A 21,955-nucleotide genomic window follows, 5' to 3' on the forward strand; every position below is an offset into this window, starting at 1 on the left:
TTATGCTGTATTTCTGCGTAGCGATGGGGTCTTTTTCTGTGTGGTGTACGTTTAGTGATGAGGGTTTTCTTGCCGTGTAGCTCTCTGTCCGTAGTCAACTTGGCGGTTTCCTTAGCTTTTGATTGTTTTCCAGGTTTTACAAAGTTAGCGTTTCAATAGCGTTTGGATGTGCCTTTTCGAAGCTAAGTTAAAATTTTACTTGTTTGAGTAAATTTTAGCTCGCTCATGGGCAGAATGTGTAGATTCCTGAGTGACGACTTAGTGTGAAAAAGGGAAACTGTTTTGGAGACGACAGACATTTTAAGTCCAAGGTTTTCGACAGGGTTTGTCAGTGTTTTAAGTCTGGAGAAGTAAAACAGTTACATTTGATAGTTTTGATGGCCTAGCCTTTGTTAAAGGTACATTCTCTCTCAGGGGAAACTGAAACTTGCAGGTGACTACAAGCTTCATCTATTATGTATACTTTAAGGCAGTACTTCTCAGGTAAGATGTTTGGAAGTGCAGTGCCTTTGTTGGAAGCTACAGAAAAGGGCTTCTGCTGGATAATAAAGAGGACTGTTCTGATAGTATTTATTATTGCGAGTCCAGTGGGTTTATGCCATGTATTTGATGGGGGCTTTGTTCTCTGTGGGGCTTGGGTTTGTGTTTTGGTTGGTTGGTTTTTGTTTTTAATTAAAAATAACGTTGAGAACTTGCCAGTTCAGAGAACAAGGTGATTTATCTCTCTTGATGGGAATACTCCTGATATTATATTCAGCTTGTCTGGATTTTATCCCACTTCTGTCCCGTTTCTGTCTTAGCAAACCTGCTGACATTCATCCCATGAAGTGGTGTGCCAGTTTTTGTGTGCACCTATGTGGTTGTTGCCTGGATGGCTTCTAAGTGCAGACACCAATGGAAAATGCATGCACTTATGTTCAGGAGCTTCTCTATCTTGATTCAGTTCTTTCTAGGATCTCTTATGATTAAAAATTCTGCATTTTGACTGCTAGGTTTTTCTATGTTTTCCTGTGTTTTCATAACTTTATTTCTCAGCCCAGTAATGTACACGCTTCAGTTTCTAAGAACTGTAAGAATTATCATCCTTACTGTTGTTGGATAGATTGTTTTTTCTGGTCATATCATTCTGTTATGGTGGGCAGGAATCCTAAGTGGCTTTTTGTTACATATACCTGCCTATTAGGACAGAATTACCACTGAAAGAGTTGTAGCCATTAAAAACAGCACTTAAAAAGTAATATTGTTTAAGCTAAGCTATATAGTAGTCTTGAATCTTTTTACACACTTGGTCTGCAGAGTATTTTTGGAAAACATACACAGTAGTAGTAGTATTTGTAACTTTAATAATGGACCCCATAGTTAGAGGGATCACCTAATTGCCATTAGTGTTCGCTGGACTCAGAGTGATTCTCAGCACATAAATTATTCTGCATATTGGTTAGATTTCTACTTTAGAGATGTGATGTGAGGGGGGAAGCCAAGAGAAGTGGCAAAGTATGAACAGGAGAGATACTGCACTGTCACTGTTCAGTGTGCCAGTAGAAGTTAATTAGTTGTCACTTTCTTACAAAAAAGGAAGAAAATTAAATATTGCCTAGATGAGAGTGCTGGGTGAGCTCCTCAAGGTATATGCCCCCTTGATTTTGTTAGAAATATCTGCATGTACTTCTTTTAACTGTTGGGGTTCTATATAAAGGAGTTGATGCTTCCTGGACTTGATGATAAGTCAGTCCCCTTTGGTAGAATGTATGGCATTACTTTTGTGTTCGTTCTTCCTGAGAAAGCTGCACATATTCATTGATCATCAATCCATAGTAGGAATTTTGTTAGAGGGCAGCTAAGTGCCTCCTAAATTTCCCTGCAGATTTATGGTTTTAAATAACTTTCAAAATTTCCTTATAAAGTCTTGAAACATGTTTTTTTCCAGCTGCTGTTCTACAACCTTCTTATGCATTAAGAAACTGCTTATAATCACAAAATTAAATTCAGTTGATAGTAACAGTTGTCAGATGTGGCAAATAACACCTGCACTAAAACCCATGTGAAAACCTTGTACCCTTCAGTGATAGTGAATTTTGAGTTAAGGGAGTTAATGTTAATTTCAGTTGATAATGGCACCCATCATGTTTTCTTGTGAATCCCTCATAATATTGGTTGTAACACAACAGTAGTTGTGTACTTTTGAGGACCGTTGATGGTTGCTATGAACTGCAAAAAAATGGAGGCTATTGAATTGAAAAGACAAATTTCAAAGAACTGCCTGCCATCTCTCTAGCAGAATTCCATTTTTAATCAATGAATTATTTGATTAATGAATCAATATAAAATGTGTTAATTGAGCATTAATAGACAGACAAGGACCTTAATGACTGAATTTTTATGTGTAATTTGAAAGCTTAGTATATGGATTTATTCAAATGCTTGCAGTTCCAATGGTGTTTGTAGTGCTAAAATTCAAGCCTGTTATGGGAAACTTGATAATTATTTCAGAAGTAGCTGTTTTGATATAAATTTGTAGGTTAAACCCTGAAGTTCATCGAACTAGATAAAAAAAAAGACCTTTGGTTCTGAAATGGAAAAGTCTTTTATAAAGACTGTATGAAAAGACATCCAGACAATCCTCCATTTTTGGAGAATCAAGTCAGTTTGACTCTGCTGCATCTCCCGAACATCTAAATGTTTTTGGAGAATGCAGCTGTTTGCTGCCTTCGTTGAAAAGAAGGAAAGTCTAATGCAGTCTACAGTCTAGTTTCTTTTCTGTGCTGTGGAGAGCCTTGGCTGGTGAGGGGACTTTGTGTAACACCTCTCAAGCACAGTTCAGGCTGAGGTAACCCTGAGATGGTAAGTCAGGAATTGGGGGAACCTGATTTTAGAACTTAAGAGCTCTCAGGAGGGAGGGAGAGTGTTCCTTTCTATCAACTTTTGGGTCCCCCGAGAGCCTTTTTTGGCATTTTATAAACATGATTGGGTTATGACAGTTACTGCCTTAACTTCATCCTTACTTTGCTAAACCAGGAAAGAGTTATCTCGTTCAGGCCCTGGTTTTGGCTGTTGTTGTATTATGACAGACAAAATTGCTGTTTATGCTTCCCCTAATGTCTCCCACTCTTTTGAGACTCTGCTGCTGATTAGATTGGATTTTTTAAAGAGGAATGATTACTGATGGTATCCTGATTTATATTTTCTTCTTTTTTATATGTATAAAGTGTTTTCTGCCGAATATATTATAAAGCTTCTGTTGTAGTGGTCTGTTCTATTTTTTTATGCATTGCACTGTAGAAAAAATAATTTTCACTCACATATGGACTCTAAAACATAAGGTCAGGTACTGATTGGAATTGGAGCTTGATTCTTTGTGCAAGCACACAAATATGTAAATACCTGTCAGGAAATAGCCATTTGAGGAAAAAGTGAATCCATAAACTTAAATCTCCTTGCTTTGTTACCACAGATAAAACATGTTGAAAGATAAACTTCATGTTCTAGATTGTTGACATTGGCTTGGGTTTTTTGTTGTTTTCTTCCAAGCTGAGTGTGTGAATACATTACAAAAAGTCAGGGGCCAGTTTAATTTTTAAGGAAAAGACTTTGAAGTGCAGAACTGTCTTCTTCTCTGTTCCCCTGACACCTCTCATGTTGGATGGACATATCAGATTGAGAGCAGGGCAGCAGGTCTGCCTTCATTTGCTCTTGAGGCATTCTCCTGTGTCGGAGACATCTGTACTGGAGCTGCTGCAAGTTAGAGCGGCTGCCTGACCTCACTGCATCGGAGGAGTGGATGTGGAACTGTGGATTTGCCATGGTGAGCGTTCTTTTCCTTGGTAGGAAGAACACACGTTTTGGTGTTGACATTTTCTTCTTTTTTTGATTGGTAGTTTCTTGTACTTTGTGCCAGACTCCCCTTAAATTTAAGCCTTTCTCTATCCAAGTTTCTGTGTGGTGGTCTATGGGATTCCCAGGAACAGCATTACATTTGCACCTGTTTCTCATTTGTGTTGGACTTCTTGGACAGCTGCTGCAGAGAAGGTTGTTTCCCAGAAATTAATTCCAGGGGTCTTTCCCCCCATCAAACTTGCTTTTGTGGACATAGGGGAAAGTGTTAGGAAGTACCAGGTCTCCCATTTCCTTGCATTTTCATATGGCTTGCTTACACCTCTGAAGAGTTCAGAGCTTGGCCTTGAGATCCTAACTCTTAATTCAAATATTGCATGAGAAGAATTTTTCTTAAAGGTATTTGTCCTTGTAAAAACCATGCTGTAAAGTTTCAAACTTTTCAAAAGTGTGTTCTTGGGATGCTTTAGTACTCACACCCAAAAGTATACAATCCAGAAGACAGATAAGGCAGATGATTGATGGAACATCAGTTTGAATTTTGTTAACATAGTAGTTCCTTTTCTTGTAAGGACAGGAAGTTCTTAATTTATTTTTTCACTCTTATTATTTTTCGGGAGGGGTTTTGTGTATGTGTGTGTTAGGTTTTTTTTTTTTAAAATGCTTTGGACAAAGTGTGGAAGGAAGATTTTAAATTTTTAAGGAAGGTGATTTTGAAGGCTTACAAACACATTTCACAAGCATGGGGAAATAGAATAAATTACAATTTTCTTGGTCTTTCTGTACTATGCTCATGTAGGCTACATGACATGACCCTTCTCACATGTGATGCATCCCACTGGATGCTTTATTTCAAGTGGTAACATTCACCTTGCTTCCTCTTCCTGCTTCTTGCTGTTGTATGGTGATGTTTCTTGTATGCACATCTGTAGCGCTACTAGCTAAGACTTGTGCTGGAGGATAGAATTGCTTCCTGCATTTGGAGTATAATGAAGACTGTTTCTGTTGGGTTTTTTTCTGGGTAAATTTTCTTCCCTCCCTGTAGGAAGTGAAGAATGCCTTTCGTTTCAATGCTTTAGATAACACATGCTGAGGAGCTGAGATAAAACTTTTCTTACTACAGCTAATAGTTTCAAAAACTTGGTCTCAGAGTTCTTTCCATCAGGAGGCTAAACCCTGGTAGATGGACTTCCTCAAATGATATAAAAAAATATAACAAAAGATGCTACTTGTGCTTCCAAATGTTACTATTTGCCCATACATCAGCTTGCTTGTAGTTCTAAAGTTCACTTAAATGAGACAAGTGAAGTAAGTGAGTCTTGACTTCACAAGATCAAAAGTTAACAATGGCAAAAAAGGATCAGAATCAGTCTTTTCAAGCTCTCTGTTCTCCTGTAGTCTGAAATAATTTCAACAGTAGCTATTTTGGAACACTTTGCTTTTCATCCATCTGGGCTGCTCTGCCATTGGGCACTTCAGTTTAGGTAAAAGGTTCTTTGCTGTGTGAAGTAACTTAAGCAAAGCTGGCACTAGAAGTCCCTGTCTGTAATCTGTTCTGGCCTAGCAAAAATAAAATTTCACCAGGTGAGTAGGAAAACGACTAAAGGATGCTTACATAAATGTACATAAGCATAGATTCTGTCAGGGATTGACTGTGGGCAGATGATTTGTACTGCTGGGACACTGACTCATTATAAATGTAGAAATTGCAACAGGGGTCTGAGGGGGAAAAAGGATGGAACTGACAAGGCTGATCTGTTCTTTGTACTGTGTGTGTTTGTTTGTGGGACTTAGTTGGGGTTTTTTTGTTGTTTATTTTGTTGGATGTTAAAATAGATTCAGTGTAAGATTAGAGGTGGTAAAAAGACTGATTTAGCATCTCCATAGTTTCTGGGAATGTGATTGATGCAACAGCATATAATCAGTTTATCATTAGCTTAAGTAAAGAGCACTATTAAAAATATTAAGTTTCTGTTTCCCATTGTGAACAGTCTTTACGTCTTCTTCAGCTGTGCTGCAGTGAATTTCATTTTGTAGGACATGCTTGTTGCTGTGAAATTTAGCTAGTCCCTATTTAAACTAATACTTCAGGTCTTCATTCAAAATATTTTACTCGTACCTTATTGACTATTTTAATTGCAGCTTTAATCTGTTTTTAAATGGGGAAAGAGTGTATGTTGAAATGCAAAAAACATTCTTTGCAAGTGAATGAATCAAAATGTTACTTAAATGGTATTTATTTAAAGATACTCTAGGAAGGAGTTTACATTGCATTGTCTTGTCTTTTCCTTTGGAATGTATTAGTACTCAGAAGAGTTTTATAAGAAAAATTTGCCTTATGCTGTCTTCTGGAATATATTTTGGAATGGTAGCATTTAAGGATGAACATTATGCTCTCTTTACAGCTAAATTGTAGGGTTGTAGAGTTGGATGTCTTTATTTTTCCTTCTTCTACAGTGGCAGTTAGTCATTATGCTTTGTAAGTATTAGCAAAAACTGGTTTAAAGCTGCCTAAATTGGTGTATTTGTAGGCTTCCAATGCCACATCTCTTAACTAATTCATTAACCACATCACGCTTTCCTAAGCCAGACCAGCTACATTTTTAATTTCAAATTGTGATTAGAAAATGAAGGCTTATTTTTCATGAATACAGAAAAGATTTCTCTTTAATCTTGTGTGTTATGTGAAGGAAAGTACTGTCGAACTTACTCGAGAATTACAGGCAATTTATTTGGTGAGATACTTTTCATGCCTTGGTTGTTGCCCTTTGACTCAATGTGTGTATTTTTAAACATTGCCATTGCTTCCATGTTATAGCCATTTTAAAGTTCCTCCTCATAAAAGCACTTGTGTTTAGAGTGCTGAAGTGTGTGGTGAGCGTGGGTTCCTGATGTGGCAGTCCTGTCTTGGGACCACGCTTCCCTCTGCTTGTCATGGCGCTCCCTCTTGTGTTGGGCCGCTCAAGATAACTTGAGGGCTTGAAGCACTCCTTGCTTCCTCTGAGCCATCCTCAAGGAGCAGTCACCCATCTATGGATTTTGCTGTCCTACTCACAGATCCTTGTCTCCATATAAGTAAACTCTTCTAAGGATGTACACTTCTCCTAAATGGTTATTTCACATCTTCCTTTGTAACTTACTTAAGTCCTCTCTGGGCTCCAGTTTGGGGAGCTGGCATCAGAAGTAGTTAGGACACGGTTCAGTAGGCTTGTAATGCTTTTTTTGACAGTGTACTGCCATGTCCTGCTTACATCAGTCTTTGTAGCATCTCCAGTGTGTTTTTCCTAGTGAAAGGGAGCCTGTATGGGTGTCTTTTTTGGTCTTTTTTTTTTTTATTCTAGCTGTTTTTTGGGGGGAGATGTTGTACAGATTCTAAAAGATATAGACAAATTTCTTAGACTTTTTCACCCATCATAAATACTTTCTTGTTCAGTATAAAGTCTTCCAGGTATCCCAGGGAGTGACATCCCTAACAGAACGTGGCACTTGCTCTGAAAAAAAGTTGAGGTTCCCCACCTGCACATCTAAGACCAGTAGACCAGGTTTTCTAACCTATGTGACACAAAAATACTGGCTATCATTTCATTTTTTGAATTTATGATACACTTTTTTGATTCTTCAGGTAAAAGCTGTAATTCAAGAGGAATTAATAGAGTTCTCTTTAGATAAAACAGACTTGCAGAAATAAGGAACAGTAAATAAAACCATTTTACTTCAAAAATTCTAGGATACAGTCTACAAATAGTAGTGCAATACAGGCATTTATAGTTTTTTTACAAAATATATTAAATGTATGTTTGTGACAAGTGCAAAAGATACAAACAAGATGCATGTTGTATAAAAAGTAAATAAACAGATGAGGTGATGTGAGATCTTAATTCACTTTAGAAACATTTTTAAAGAAAGTTGCGTGTATATGCAGATGATTTCATCGTGAACAAAAATTCAGTGCAAGAAGAACTCTCAGAAGTTTAATTTATGAAGGATTTCTGTATACAAGGAAGGTTAATCTATTACTAATTTCTGTAGAAAGCAGAAGATGTGTTTGCTGCTTGTGGCGAAATTGTCTTTCTTACTGCAGCTTGTGGACAACATGGATTATTCTTTATTCTCTAGAAATGTGGCATTTCCAGTGTTTTTCTGTTGATTGTGAATCTTAGATAAGTGAAGTGAATCTTGGCATAAGCTTTTTATAGCTTGTTTTGTGAATCTGCTGCTTAATCATTTTTGAGCTAATCAGTGTGCTGAAGCCTAAGAAGAGATTGACAATGTCAACAGAATTAATAGTTTAGATACAATGCTACTAAATGAGGAGAGAGATACTTTCACAGTGTAGGTAACTTACTTTGGGAAATACATTATTTCAAAGAAGAAAATGACGGCTTTCATTTGCATGTTTATTAGGCAAGTTTGGCTGTGTTGAGAGGTGAAAAGTTAAGAGCGAACTGAATTTTTAAGTGAAGACAGGAAGCAAAGATTAAATTTTCAGAGGATCAGCGCAACTGTTTGTCTGCTTAAGTCCCGTGGTATTGTTCATGTATCCTAGCCTAAAGTTCTGGTGGAAAATATTTTGAATACTGCTCATACAGATTTTACTAATAAAACAACACTGTGGGTTGTTTTTAAGTCACAAATAACTTTTTCTATAGCATCAATCAAAACAGGGCCAACAGTCTCAAAGTTACCTGTTTTTTTTATTTTCAGTGATGTTTTGGCACTGCCTATTTTCAAACAGGAAGATTCCAGCCTTCCACAAGAAAATGAGACCAAACATCCACCTTTCCAGTATGTTATGTGTGCTGCAACATCTCCAGCAGTAAAATTATATGATGAAACTCTCACATACTTGAATCAAGGTTGGTATACATATGTGAATGCAGCTTGTGATACAAGTCTGAAACTGGAATGGTGTTTCAGATTTTGATACATGTGTGTATATCCAAAATAAATGCATGTCAGAAATGAGGTTGTTTACTTTGAGGTTGGAAGGATGCATTAATAGTAGTCTTTTTTTTTGTCCAACTTGTAGGCTCACAGCTATAGTATGGTTACTTTTCCCTTTGGATTCTGGTGGGGTTGGAGTCTTTCTTCCTTTGTTGGTTTGGTTTTGGTTTGGTTTTTTTTCCTGTTGTGTGTGGCCCTTCTCCATCCCCTAATAAAATCAAGCCAGTAGAGCTTTTAGGAGACAAATTTCAGTTAGTAATAGCAGAAAATTTGGGACTTACTTGGCATTTCTGCTTAAATTTGATTGAGAAGAGCAAGTTGATTGGATATATGCATGAGGTATACACAAACAGCCCTCAAAACTCATAATAAGTGTTAAAATGTCAGTCCCTGCAGTGTTGCACAAGAGAGACCACTGTACTTGCTCTCAAATTAGCCAGACATGTCTGTCCAGAACTGTATTATGTTTGAAAATGATCACAAGTGCAGTTACCTTTGGCGTTTGTATACATTGATCAGAAATTCAGAAATTACTGAGATAATTACTTCATGTGAATCAGGCTGGTTTTTTTTTTCCTTTTTCCTGGGTTTTAATTTGCATGAAAATTGATTTTTTTTTTTTTTTTTTTTAGAGAGAGCACTGACTGCTGGGTTAAAATAATTTGAATGTAGTCATTGCCATATGATAAAACTTTCTTCACCTCTGAGAATTACATTGGTGCCCTAAGTTTAGTCAGCTAGTATTCTGAACTCAAACTCATTTATAATTTGTTTTGGACCATATAAATGGCTTCATACCTCCCCACAACTTCATCTCCCGCCTCTGGCTCTAATGCCCTAGGATCTCCAATCCTGTATCTAGTTCAGCTTTCTTTTCCTTGTGGATTTTGACTTAAATCTTGACTTGAAGACCAAGATCGCATCTTTGAGCTTCAGAAGAGTAGAGTCCTATGGGATAAAGCTCTGGAGGGAAGAGGGGCCCAAGATAGCTGGTTAACATTCAAGGATCAGCTCCTCCAAACATAAGTGCAGGGAATCCCAATGAACAGGAAGTCAGGCAAAAATGTCTGGAGGCTTGCAGGGGTAAGCAAGGGAACTCAAATACAAAAGGTAGGCATACAGAATGTGGAAGATGAGATAGGTAACCTGAGAGGAGTACAGCAATCAGAAAAGCCAAAGTCCATCTGGAACTGAACTGGTGAGGAATGTCAAAAGCAAGATGGTCTTGTGTGAGGACATAAATGGCTAGAGGAAGACAATTGAAAGTGGGCCCCCTGCTGAACAGGACATTGACCATGGTGACTCGGGACGCAGAAAAGGCTGAAGTATTGAATGCTTTCTTGGGCTCACTCTTTTCTGGTATCACTGGTCTTTAGGAATCCCAGGCCTTAGAGATGAGGGGAAAGTCTGAATCAAGGAATATGTACCTTTGGTGGGAGAAGAACAGGTCAGGGAATACTTAAGCAAACTGAATATACATGAATCTATGGGTCCAGATGGGATGCACCCACAAGTGCTGAGAGCAGTGGCCTGTTTCACTGTAAGGCCACCTTGATAGTCTTTGAATGATCTTGGTGACTAGGAGAGGTGCTAGAGACTACATGCAAGCCAGTGTTGCGCTGATCTTCAAAAAGCATGACCCAGAGAACCACAGGCTTCCTGGGCAGTTGATGGAGCAGTGTGTCCTGATAACCATTAAAACACTGGTACATAAATGACAAGATCATCATCAGGAATGGTCAGCACAGATGACCATTGTCATGATGATTATACCCCTAAGGGGTATAATGCTTGACCAGCTTGATAAATGTCTATGCTCAACTGCATGGCTTGGTAGACAAGGAGAGGGTAGTAGGTATTGTTTACAAGTGATTTCCTTCAGTAAGGCTTTTGCTGGTTTCTCCCATGAGATCTTTACAGAGAAGCTTATGAAGTATGGTCTGGATGAGCATCCTTTGAGATACTCAGAACCAGCCAAGCTTAGTGCTGGGCAATGGGCTGTAGGTGCCCTTGCCTTGAGCAAGGGAATTGTCCAGGATGACCTCCAGAAGTCCCTTCTAAACCTGAATATTCTGGGATTTTTGTGAACAAAGCTACCACAGATTCAGTGTGAAGCAGGGGGCAGTTACTTTCCATAGCCTGTGTCGCCTTGCTCCTCTGGCTGTTCTCCAGGAAAGAGTAGAGAAAGTAGTGTATATACTTCTCATGTAGAGATGACAAAAAACACTGTGGTGCTTTTCACACTTTCAGAGCAGCTATGTGTCCAAAACTCAAAAATTGAATGTATCTGTACCTCTGTCTTGAAAATTTCAGGAGATGATTTTACGTTTTCAAGTCTTGTATTCTTTATTTTTTACCTTTATCAAATCTATTGTCTTAATACTATTTTGTACCTATGAAAGGTTAGCCACACTTCTTGGAGGAACAATCAGAATTTTTTCTTCACCCACCTCCTTAGCCCCAAAAAGAATGTTTCAAGAGAACAGAGAAATACTTGAGAAAGTTTATTAATATTACTAGAGCTAAAAAATGCAGACTTTAAATATAGTTGAACTTACACAGTATATCTATATGAATAGAAAAACTGGTAATTGAATGAATCACACTAACAGGAAAAGTTTCCTCCCGTTAAATATAGGAGGAAAAATTATATATTGTTTACTCAGCTGCACTAAGTGAACGTTTATTTCATATGGATTTGTGTCATCAATGAATGTATCAATGTTCACATGTTGCTTGGGTAAAGAAAGCCTTTACACATGTAGAATATGTACATAAATATGCTCCCTGTGTTTGAGGGAAACCCCCCCCCCCCCCCCGAAACAGTCCATAGTTGGAAGTAACATCAGTCTGAAAAGTGAAAGGAGATGAAGAAATCATTTGCTCATCCACAGGGTTATTGCTTTGTAGGGCAAGTCAGAATGTCTTAAATATGTTATACACTGCACCATAAAGGTAGTCTGAAGGGCATTGTAGGTGATGATTTTACTGCATTTCATCATAGTGAAGATGTTGAAATTTATTTTGTCCTATGTTTTAGTTAGGGAAATGTGATTTTGCAAATGAATATGTGCTGCTTACTCTGGAAGGAAAAAAATCCTTCTAATTAAATAAATTGCTGTAAGCTTTGCTTTTTGCAGCACAAAAGCTTATCATATTCACTGGAAAAGAGGTTTGCTCATACTGTTAAATGTAAGCAGTAACTGTCTCTTTTAAAGGTCTATTTTTGAAATCATAGAAAGCATAAAGATCATACAAAGGCAACAGGTATTAAACATGGGAGAACAGTATTTATGTTTTGGAGAAAGTACGAAAACTCTGCAGGAGTTTGTTTGGGAAGACAGTGGTTCTTAGTATGTTGCCATTCAGCAGTTTTAAAAAAAGAAAGGAATTCAACCTTGAAATTCTTTTTTTTTTCAGCAAAAAAGATAGAGAGGCAAGTGCTTACACTTGACACAAAATGAAATAATTAAACTTTGAAAATATCTCTAGTTTGAAGGGGACCAAAAAGTGTCACTTTGTTTTGTTAATTTGTATGCTGTGAAGTGCACGTTGCTATCTGGATCTCTCAAACTCAAGTTTCAGGTACTGGTATTCTAGTGTACTGTGAACCAAAAGCTAATCTAAATGCATTAAACACAAAATAGCCTTGTGCTCTTACTCTTTTACCCATGCAGTTTTTTTCTCTTTAAAGGTCAGTCCTATGAGATCCGGATGCTAGATAATCGGAAAGCTGGAGACATACCAGAGATCAATGGAAAACTGGTGAAGGTGAATTTAAGTTCACTAGATAGTGTTACTAATGAGCTAGAGACTGTATATTTTATTGATTTTTTTTTTCCCTTCTGCTGTCACTAGGTATTGGTCAGAATATGTAGACCAGTGATGGTTTACCAAAAAAAAATGTATGGATATAAGTACCCAATATACATTTGTGTGCACTGAAGACCTAAGTATTTATGCAAAGTTTAAGATAGTTGTCTGTAGATTTTGTATCCAGTGTCTGTAGATATTTGTATCCAATGTCTGTAGATTTTGTATCCAGTATCTTCTGATCCAGCACACTGTCCATTTCAAGTGATTAGGAGAGGTGAGAGGAAGGTAGAGGATCATTTAGATAGAAGTGGAGGTATTGTAAGCGTGTTTCTAAAGAAGTGTTACAGAAAACACATGGAGCCAGCGTGTGGGTTTTGCAGCAGTGGGATATTGGAGATGCATCCATAGGAAAATGGATCTCTAATTTTGCTGCTTGTTGAGCAGTTTATTCCACAGCTGAGCCCCTTTCTTCAGTTCCAGATTTGTCTCCTTGTGCTTCAATGTTAGTACAAAGTATTGTGGATCTGAGGTATTATATGAAGCATGAAAATGAGGCAAACTGAAAAATTACCCAATTTGGAGTACAGATGATTAGAAGAATTGATGGAGGGGTCTGGATATTTCTTCTAAGCACCTGATGAGTATTGATTTTATTGAATTCTCAAAAAAAATCTTATTCAGGTATTAGGAAAGAAGGGAAAAACTTCAATTAAAGTCACTTTGAAAGTGGTGCTGATAAATGCACCAGAGCAGTGTGCCTGTGGGAGGCTGAATCTTTACTTGCCAGCTTTGGGGTGTGTAATTTGTGAACTTTGGCTTGCTTGTATAGTCCTAGGCCTTGTTCTTATGTGTCTGTGGAATGCTTGTTCAGAGATCATTTCAGGAGGAGTTAAGCACGAGCATAAAAGTGGGATTTGAGAGCTCTGTAATTAAACTTTTTACAATCTGGCATGGTGCTCTGCTGTAATAAGCATGTGGACTTTTTGCCCCCTTAGGTGCTATTTTCTTGTAGGCTTGGGGTGTCTCTCTTCCATAATTTTCTAGGTTTGTATGTGGGTGATGAGTCATTTGGAAGGTACAACAGCGAAAAGCACGGTAAAAGTTTACAAAAGTCAATTTTACCATAGCAAGGAATTACCATGTAATGCTGCATCAATGAATTTTCCATTTGGGACAATTAAATATTGGAATCCTAGTATTTTACCAAAGAAATCATTTAATGGGGGTGAAGGTGGCTGCAGATATTGCCAAGTCCCAAACATGCCATTTTACAGTGCAGAAGGAATGGTGCGTTTGTGTGTTTGTGTTTGTTCATGTACATGCACTCATGCACACACATTTGCTTTCTATTATCTTTGAAATAAACCCAAGGAAGTGAAATCCATCTTGAGGATGCACTCCATTTAAAAGTTCTTGGGTTTTGTGGACATTTTTTAGTTGTTGTTAATTCAAGGAGGACTGTAGGATAAGGTTAAAAAAAATATACAAATCTGTCTGCATTATATTTGTTGGGTAACAATCAATGTGTAGTTTTTTTTCCAGCCTCTGTGTAACAAATTGCTTTTTATATGCATTCATTTAGCAGTTCCAAAACTGCCCACAAAAATAAGTGTTGTTAGATAATGTCTTCTAGCTGAATTAAGTTAATCATGTTGTAGTTTTTCTGGATGAATATTTCATGTAGAGTAGTTGAGAAAGTTTGGAACTTTTTAATTCTGTTAAGTAAAATCATAGATTTTTTTGTAAATACCTTATAAGTACTAGGAAAGGAATTTCCTATTTTATTTCTTAAAATGTCCTACAAAAGTTCACAGAATTCCCAGTGAAGGAATGGTCAAGTAACAGTCACCACTTTTCATAAGAAATTAAATCTTTGGTGTTTGCTTTCTAAAATAATTTGGTGTTGCCTACGCAGTGTTGATACTCTGCTGCCACTGTTGCACAGTTCACTGTATGTAATTCGTAGTGACCTTTAGTGTATCCAATCAGATGTAATTCTCCTTTGCATTTTTACCACATTTTCAAATATCTCCTGCTGCTCAGTTCTATTTCTGTGTTCTGGAATATTTTGGGATACTGATGCTTGCCAAATTTTTGCTGTAAATATGTATTTATTGGCACTGTGACTATTTTGGGGTGTTTTATTACTTTATCTTTAGGCTGTTTCTAAACATGTAGTGAATCTGTGGCTCATCACAGGCTTGTTTTCTTCTTTGTTAGAGCATTATAAGAGTTGTGTTCCATGACAGAAGGTTGCAGTACACAGAGCACCAGCAGCTAGAGGGCTGGAAGTGGAACCGCCCTGGGGACAGACTGCTGGACTTAGGTATAATTGTTTCTGGTTGTTGCCACTGTATGGAATTCAGTTTCCAAATTTAAATTGATTGTGTTCACATTTATGCTGAGGTTCAAGAAAAAGGACAGACCAGATTTCTGGATGCTTCTTTGTCTTGCTGTGTGTTTTGAATATAAAGGTTCTTATCACTTCCACATTCTTTTCAAACTTTTAAGTGCTATTAAAGTAAGATAGCGACTCTGCATTTAACTTAATTGTCTTTCTAATTTAGACTGTGAAGTGTTGCAGTGATTAGGAGAACACAGAAGTAACTTTCTCTATTAGTCTGTGAAAATGCTGCCAACATGGTTTCTGTACTTTTCATAACTTGGTCATTTTTGGTGCATGACCTCAGGGGTGGCAGTTGGGGAGGAGAATAAAACAGCACCCAAAACCTTGAGTACTTTGTATGTTGAATCTACTAAGATTCTTTGTATCAGTCCTAAGAAGCTGGTCAAGTCGCCAAAGCCAACATTTTCTACCTTACGTTGTGTATGCTGATGGTAACCTTATATTAGAATTTATTTATATTGTTTACTTGCTGTATGATTGTTCTGAAACATATGCTACTTATTTCAATAGATATTCCAATGTCTGTTGGAGTCATTGATATCAAGACAAATCCAAGCCAGCTCAACGCAGTTGAATTTTTATGGGATCCAACAAAATGTACATCTGCTTTTATTCAGGTTTGAAACTTTATTTGACTGGATGTCTGTGTTTGGTTCCTTTCAGGTCACAAACAGCTTGAACTACAAAGCTTCTTGGTTTATTATTTGTGGGATGGCCATTAAATACCATGTTGGTGAAAATACACCAGTTCATAGGTCTAATAGAGCTCCTAGTAAGGTTTTTCTATTTAATTTCGGTTTATAGAAAAATTTAAACAAAATTTTTCAAAAAGCTCTTTGAAGAACACTGTCAGAGTTAAAATATTTAGTTGTATGAAATTTAAGAATTAAATTACATTCCTCTCAATAACTCTTACTACTGCTTTCAGCAGAAGTTTGGCTTAAGGATTCAAAATTGAAAGTATTTTGCTACAAGAAAAGGGTTTTAAATCAGGCACTCAAAAGATGTTTCTTACAATGCCAGTAGGCTTTCTTGTAGGAATTCTATTTGTGTATTTGATATTCAGGACAACTCAGCATGCTTTCTTTGAAAATTATTTAGATGGAATGTTCATATTCACCTTGCTTACTTTTGTCTCAGATCTGATTTCGTTATAAACAAGTATAGCTGTAAACTTTCAGGTTGCAACGTTTCTTACTCTGGCTGTCAAAATAGGTTAAATTCTGTATTATCAGAAAATTAACTTTGATCTATCACAATAAAAGATACTTTTTTTAGTAAGAGTTACATAATTGCTAAAATGTAGTCTTCTTGAAGAACTGTGAGATAAATTATGGAACAGTTTTGTTAATGCATTTCCTTAGAAGAAGTGATAACAGACTGAAAATGGAACTGATATTATGCCAGTACAGTTCAGTTGTTCTAAAGGCTTGCTTAAAATTCCATAAGGAAGCAAAAGAAAACTGGGAGCACTGTCCAGTGAGATTGTTCATAATTTCTCCTATTGCACTTATTTTCTTCTTAGATACCCTTAAGGGGTCTTTATAGCTTATAAACACTATGTTAATTCTGATGTAGCAGCTGAAGTGATTTCACACTGTTTAAAATATCTGTGGATTTTTAAAGGAGTTGAGCATATTTGAAAATACTCTGAGATGAGGGTGCATGAGATGAAAAACTCTTCCAGTCAGTGATCTTTTATAGCTTTGCTATATTTTTTTTACAATAAACTGTTCATGTGATGTAGGTAACATAATTAAGTTCAAGCCTGAAATGCTTCTGAGGGTCCTTTTTGTTTGGTCATTGTTTATTTTCAGGTCCATTGTATCAGCACTGAATTTACCCCTCGTAAACATGGAGGAGAAAAAGGAGTTCCTTTTAGGATTCAGGTTGACACCTTTAAACAGACTGAAAATGGAGAATATACAGATCATCTGCATTCAGCCAGTTGTCAAATCAAAGTTTTTAAGGTAACATTAGAAAACAGATACTGCAGTCTCTAAGTTTTTTTAAAGATACGGGAAATCGTTATATTACTGCTTGTAACGGTTCATGTCTGAGATCAGATTTCAGTTACGGAACCATTTTCCACTTGTGTTCATGTTCACATAACTGTTCATTTTTAGCCCAAAGGAGCAGACAGAAAACAGAAAACAGACAGAGAAAAGATGGAAAAGCGAACTGCACATGAAAAAGAGAAGTATCAGCCTTCATATGACACCACAGTTCTTACAGAGGTAACAAAATAAAATTGCATCTGCTGACTGAGGAGAATATACATAGATACAACACATTACTTAGCTCCAATCCTGGAAGGGTTGGAGAAGAATTAGTTCTGCATAGAGATAAACTTTTTATTTGAAAAACTTGTCCAGCAAGCAGCAACATTCAGTTTTAAGATTTTGTTTAGTAAACTTGGATTTAGATACTCAATAGATGCTGTATTAAAACACACTTTAGATTGAACACTGTTTGACTGACTGTAGTGAACCATTTAGCAAGGCTTTTGATAAAGATTTCCAAATCTTACAGCTGAAAAGCAAAAAAAAAAGTGAAAAAATGAGGGGGGTACTCCTAAAGTGTATTTACCAAATTTGAGCTTCAGAGTCTATCAGATGTTACTGAATTTAAGGCCAGAGCCTCATTGGGTTTTTTATTTAAACATCAGTGAGTTCTGTGCAGTTTTCTAAATATTTCAGAAGTTTTTAAAAGGCTTTTAGATCTTTCCTCACTGTTTAATGAAAAGAAATTGATCCACATCTTTGGTGTTTGTCCAGATGAGGCTTGAGCCTATAATTGAAGATGCAGTTGAACATGAGCAGAAAAAGTCCAGCAAGCGGACTTTGCCAGCAGACTACGGTGATTCTCTGGCAAAGCGAGGCAGTGTAAGGGACTTCTGCTTACCTTTTGATTATGCAAGATACCTTGTGCAGTGTTAGATATAGGAGAAATTTCCACTATATAAAGTAAAAATACTTTTATTGCTGTGTCGTAATTTTATTCACTTCCACGTATCCCAATTGCTCCATGTTTGTTTTCAGCAAAGGAATCCTTCCTAAATCTAACACTTAAACTGTTGCAGAGGGACTGTGTAACTTGAGTCAAGAACTTTCAGTTTATATGACTTTAAATGAAGTAGCATTTTGCTTTGCTATACATGTGTCATCAGTGGAAGTAAGAATAGTGAAATTTAGTGGTTTGTTCCTGTTTGTACATATATTCAGTAGAAGTTTTCATGTACATCAGTATTTTTACAAAGCTATGTCATGTTGCAGGTGGTTGTTAGTGATTTTTCCTTTAGCCATCTACCTATTGTGCTCCAAGCAGGTTTAATGCAGTTCAGAAGTCAGCTCATCTTCATGATCTGTATTATCTTAACCCTATCTGTGCACCTCAGAAGGAATCTGACATATATCCTGTGTCCTCCCTGACATACGTCCTGTACAGTCATCTTGCCAAGGGTTAGCATTTTGGATTTCTTAAATGCTGTTCCTTAAAGAGGAACAATTCCACATCTTTTATTTGGCAAGTTTAAATGTCAATTAATAATGTGACTGTGGAAGGCCATTATTTGACTGTTCTTTGAACAGGCATACTGTGCTGAAGTGCTTTCCTAGCAGTGCTTAAGCAATGACTGTCTGATTCCTGTCCCTTAAGCATAATTTGGTTCGTATTTATGATCGGTGAAAGTGATGTATAAAGTTTTATATTTGGCTTATAAAATACTGCAGTGTATGCCTCTTGTTGTTTATAACCCATGGTGGGAAGAACAAGCAGTATTAGTCAGATGGGTTCTTTGGAGGATATTTGGATGTTTTGTTTTGTGCACCCAAAACTACTGTATGCACTGAGCTGTCTGAATTTCTTCTGGTTTTGGCTGTTGGTTTTTTGGTTTTTGTTCTTTCTTTTAAGGCGCACCTTTATGATTCTTTGGCAGTGCATTCTTTTAATTGTTCCAGCTGGCCCTGGGGGAGAGGCAGGAGAAAACAGACTTTTATCACTTTTGCTTATAAGGCATCCTTTGAAGCTTGTCCTTGGAGGGATTTCTGTGTTTTTCTCTTCTGCTGTTAGAAGTATCTCATTGAATGATTGTTGCTTATAGGAAGAATGATAGAGAAAAAGGTATTTTTAAGCAGACAAGATAAATTCCTTGTCCACAATAGGACGAACTGTAGCTAAATCATACCTTGAAGTTGTATAACCTTTCCTTAACAATCCCTTGGAATACTAAGCTTCTATGAATTAACTTAATTGTAGTGAAGAAGACCTTATATAGGACAGTTCTGGACTTCTGATGTCTTTCCCAAAGCACACAAAGGATAATGACCCACAGCCTATTTTGAATAGCAGCTATGTACAGCTTTCCAGTTCTCTTAATCGTGCAGCTCACTATTCCTGTTTCTCATTTGCCTGTAATACAGTGCTGTCTTGAGATAATTTCACTGTTCAAAATGGTTCGTTGAGGCCATTTTGAATTTCATCCACATTGGATAAAATCTTTTCAGCCTTGCTAACTTGGTATTGTTTGCAGATTTCAACATATGGTATTTCTATCATTACAATGATTTTCATCATTAGCAAAATAATTAGAAATCACAAAGCCCATAAAAAATACCAAGAAACACTATTTTTTTCCGTATTCATAGTAAAGCTTTGGTTATAGCTATGCAGTCAGTATCGGTTTTAGCTATAGAAGTTCAATGTAAAACTTGTTTGCTTGATGCAGAAAAACAGTGTCTGATACACATTTTGAAGGCAAATTCATGGACCTCTTTCACTTGTCACCAGACAGGGTTATTTTTGTTGGCCCTGTAAATAGAGACAGTGATGATAAATATTTCTACTTAAAGCAATTCTGTCCTTGCAAATCTGTCTTCCCAAATGTAGCCATCAGAAGCTTTGGCTGTTTCCAGACTTCCCTCAGACATGCAGATCAAGTGTTCCATATGTGTGGTACTGTTTTCACAAAGGTGTTAAGACACAAAAAGTGAAGACCTGTTTCCCTACATTTGAGATGGACAGTCTTTCACATGTTATGTGTTTCTATAGGATGGATCTTTTTACTTCACATGTCCAGAGGAGCTGTAGCTCTTTTAAAAAAACCAAACCAGAATTGTTTGAAGTGTATTTTTACTAGATGCAGTCAAGACTGCTGACTGTTCCTTAGTCAGTGCCACTTACTAGTTGCCCAGAAATAATAGTCTGTTACCTTTTCTTGAATTCCAGAAATTAATGTTGATCCAGTCTATAATTCTCGTTGTTTTTAAAGCTGTGAATTCTTATCTTCCTGCTACACCTAACCTAACCTTTCATTACTTGCTTCTTGGATCTCATTTTGTATGTTGGGTTTTTTATTTTACCCCTCCAAGATTCTGCTGTTCTATTTGTTAGATACTAAATTTTTATTTTTTTTTTCTCCTATGTGATTATTTTCAGCTCAGTCACAATTGGATTTGGACAGAATGGTTTCTTACTATGCTTCCTTCAGAAAACATTGAATCTAGTATGTTTTCTTTCCAGTTTAATTCATATGTCTTTCTAACATAATATAAGGAATTTGGCGAAGCTTCCTTTCTGAATAGCTCTGCTCTGCTCTTCTGTCCTTTCAAAGAACCAGGGTTTTTCTTTTCCTACCATCACCCATCTTTCCCATATCACTTATTTTCATAAGAATGCCATCTAGATAAGCTTTTCCATTGCTTCTCTGAATTCACTTGATGTATCAAAATTCAGTGCATTCACTGTAGTTTCTGCAGTGTTTATCTCAGTATGTCCAAACTGACAGGACACAGTTAAACAGATTGTTAGACTCTTCACACTATGAAGCATCAACTTTTTCTGTAGATGAAAAAGGCTACAAATTTAACCTTGCCTTCTGGACCTCAGAGTGGATGTTTACATACATGTGACCTTCAATCAGGGGCCACTTTATGAAGGAGGCACTTTGTTTTTCTCTCTCTTTGTATATAAAGGTTAATTCTTATCTAATGGAAAGGAGAAAAAAACACCACCAGTTTCTTTCCCCTGCTTTGAATTTGTAAAAGCTGGAAAATTTGGGCTGTAGTAGTTGGGTCTTTGCACTTTTTTCTGTCTGCGGTATTTTGGTTGATTTTTATAGTAGTGTGTTTTATATGTCACAAGCTAGAATATATAAACTACAAACAGATTACAGTTGGTCAAATGGTCATTTTTTGCAGATAGAGCTGATTATAGAGCACATGCAAGTTAAAAGATTTCCAGGTATAGACCTTGAAATAAATTGGAACATTAAGTTGTAGACATGAAAGATGGAAAAAGCTCCATACCATGTATAAGAAAATTGATGGTTTATCCTCTGAGAAGGTGCTGTGTGCCCAAGGATATATCAAGTCTAAATTGGAGAACAAATTAGACTTACTGTAATTTGTTTTTGTATTTTGCTTTCATGTTTATTTGGTCTTTGACTATGGTATGGAGTTCTTTGCCAAGGTTCAGCTTTATTCTCTTAAGGCATGAATTTGGGCAGATTCCAGTATATTGGAGGTAGAAAGGGACATTACATTAAACCATGACTTAGAATAACTTGAGATTTTGCAATTTTTCTGCAGTTAGGAATGTTTTGAGTTTAAATGCTATATATCCTAAATCTGATAAATCATACTTAGATCTTTTACATTTCTTTTTAACTCAGTAAAACTTAATTCAAGGCCTTTTACAGAAGGCTGGTAAACATCTGAAACCAAAACAGTTTTCTCCTTCTGAATTAATCCACATTTGGAAATAAGACATAGTTTCTGGAGTATAGTAGTATCAGTAGCATTGTATCAGTGTGCTAGTAATAGAGGGCATTTAATCTTGACATCTCAAAAACAGGATCTTGGTAAATGCATCAGTATATATTAATTATTTATTACCGGTAAAGGTATCGTGCCAATCTTCTTTCTGTTCTGTGATGGCTTTTTACAGAATTGAATGCTT

General features: G+C 36.7%; 1 protein-coding gene across 6 annotated transcripts in view; it reads left to right on the top strand.

The window, feature by feature from the left end:
- Positions 1-21,955, top strand: part of UBP1 (upstream binding protein 1) — a 48,974-nt gene that overhangs the window by 16,531 nt on the left and 10,488 nt on the right. For 4 of the 6 annotated variants that reach the window (XM_058832653.1, XM_058832654.1, XM_058832658.1 and 1 more), the window contains 7 exons: positions 8,536-8,687; positions 12,470-12,546; positions 14,812-14,917; positions 15,509-15,615; positions 16,816-16,968; positions 17,125-17,235; positions 17,776-17,883. In XM_058832653.1, the coding sequence (XP_058688636.1) occupies positions 8,536-8,687; positions 12,470-12,546; positions 14,812-14,917; positions 15,509-15,615; positions 16,816-16,968; positions 17,125-17,235; positions 17,776-17,883 (814 nt within the window). The remainder of the gene's footprint in view (positions 1-8,535; positions 8,688-12,469; positions 12,547-14,811; positions 14,918-15,508; positions 15,616-16,815; positions 16,969-17,124; positions 17,236-17,775; positions 17,884-21,955) is intronic. The other 2 variants (XM_058832656.1, XM_058832657.1) reach the window with 1 other exon arrangement.

Source organism: Poecile atricapillus, chromosome 2 (genome assembly GCF_030490865.1).
Source record: "Poecile atricapillus isolate bPoeAtr1 chromosome 2, bPoeAtr1.hap1, whole genome shotgun sequence".
Classification (NCBI taxonomy): Eukaryota; Metazoa; Chordata; class Aves; order Passeriformes; family Paridae; genus Poecile; species Poecile atricapillus.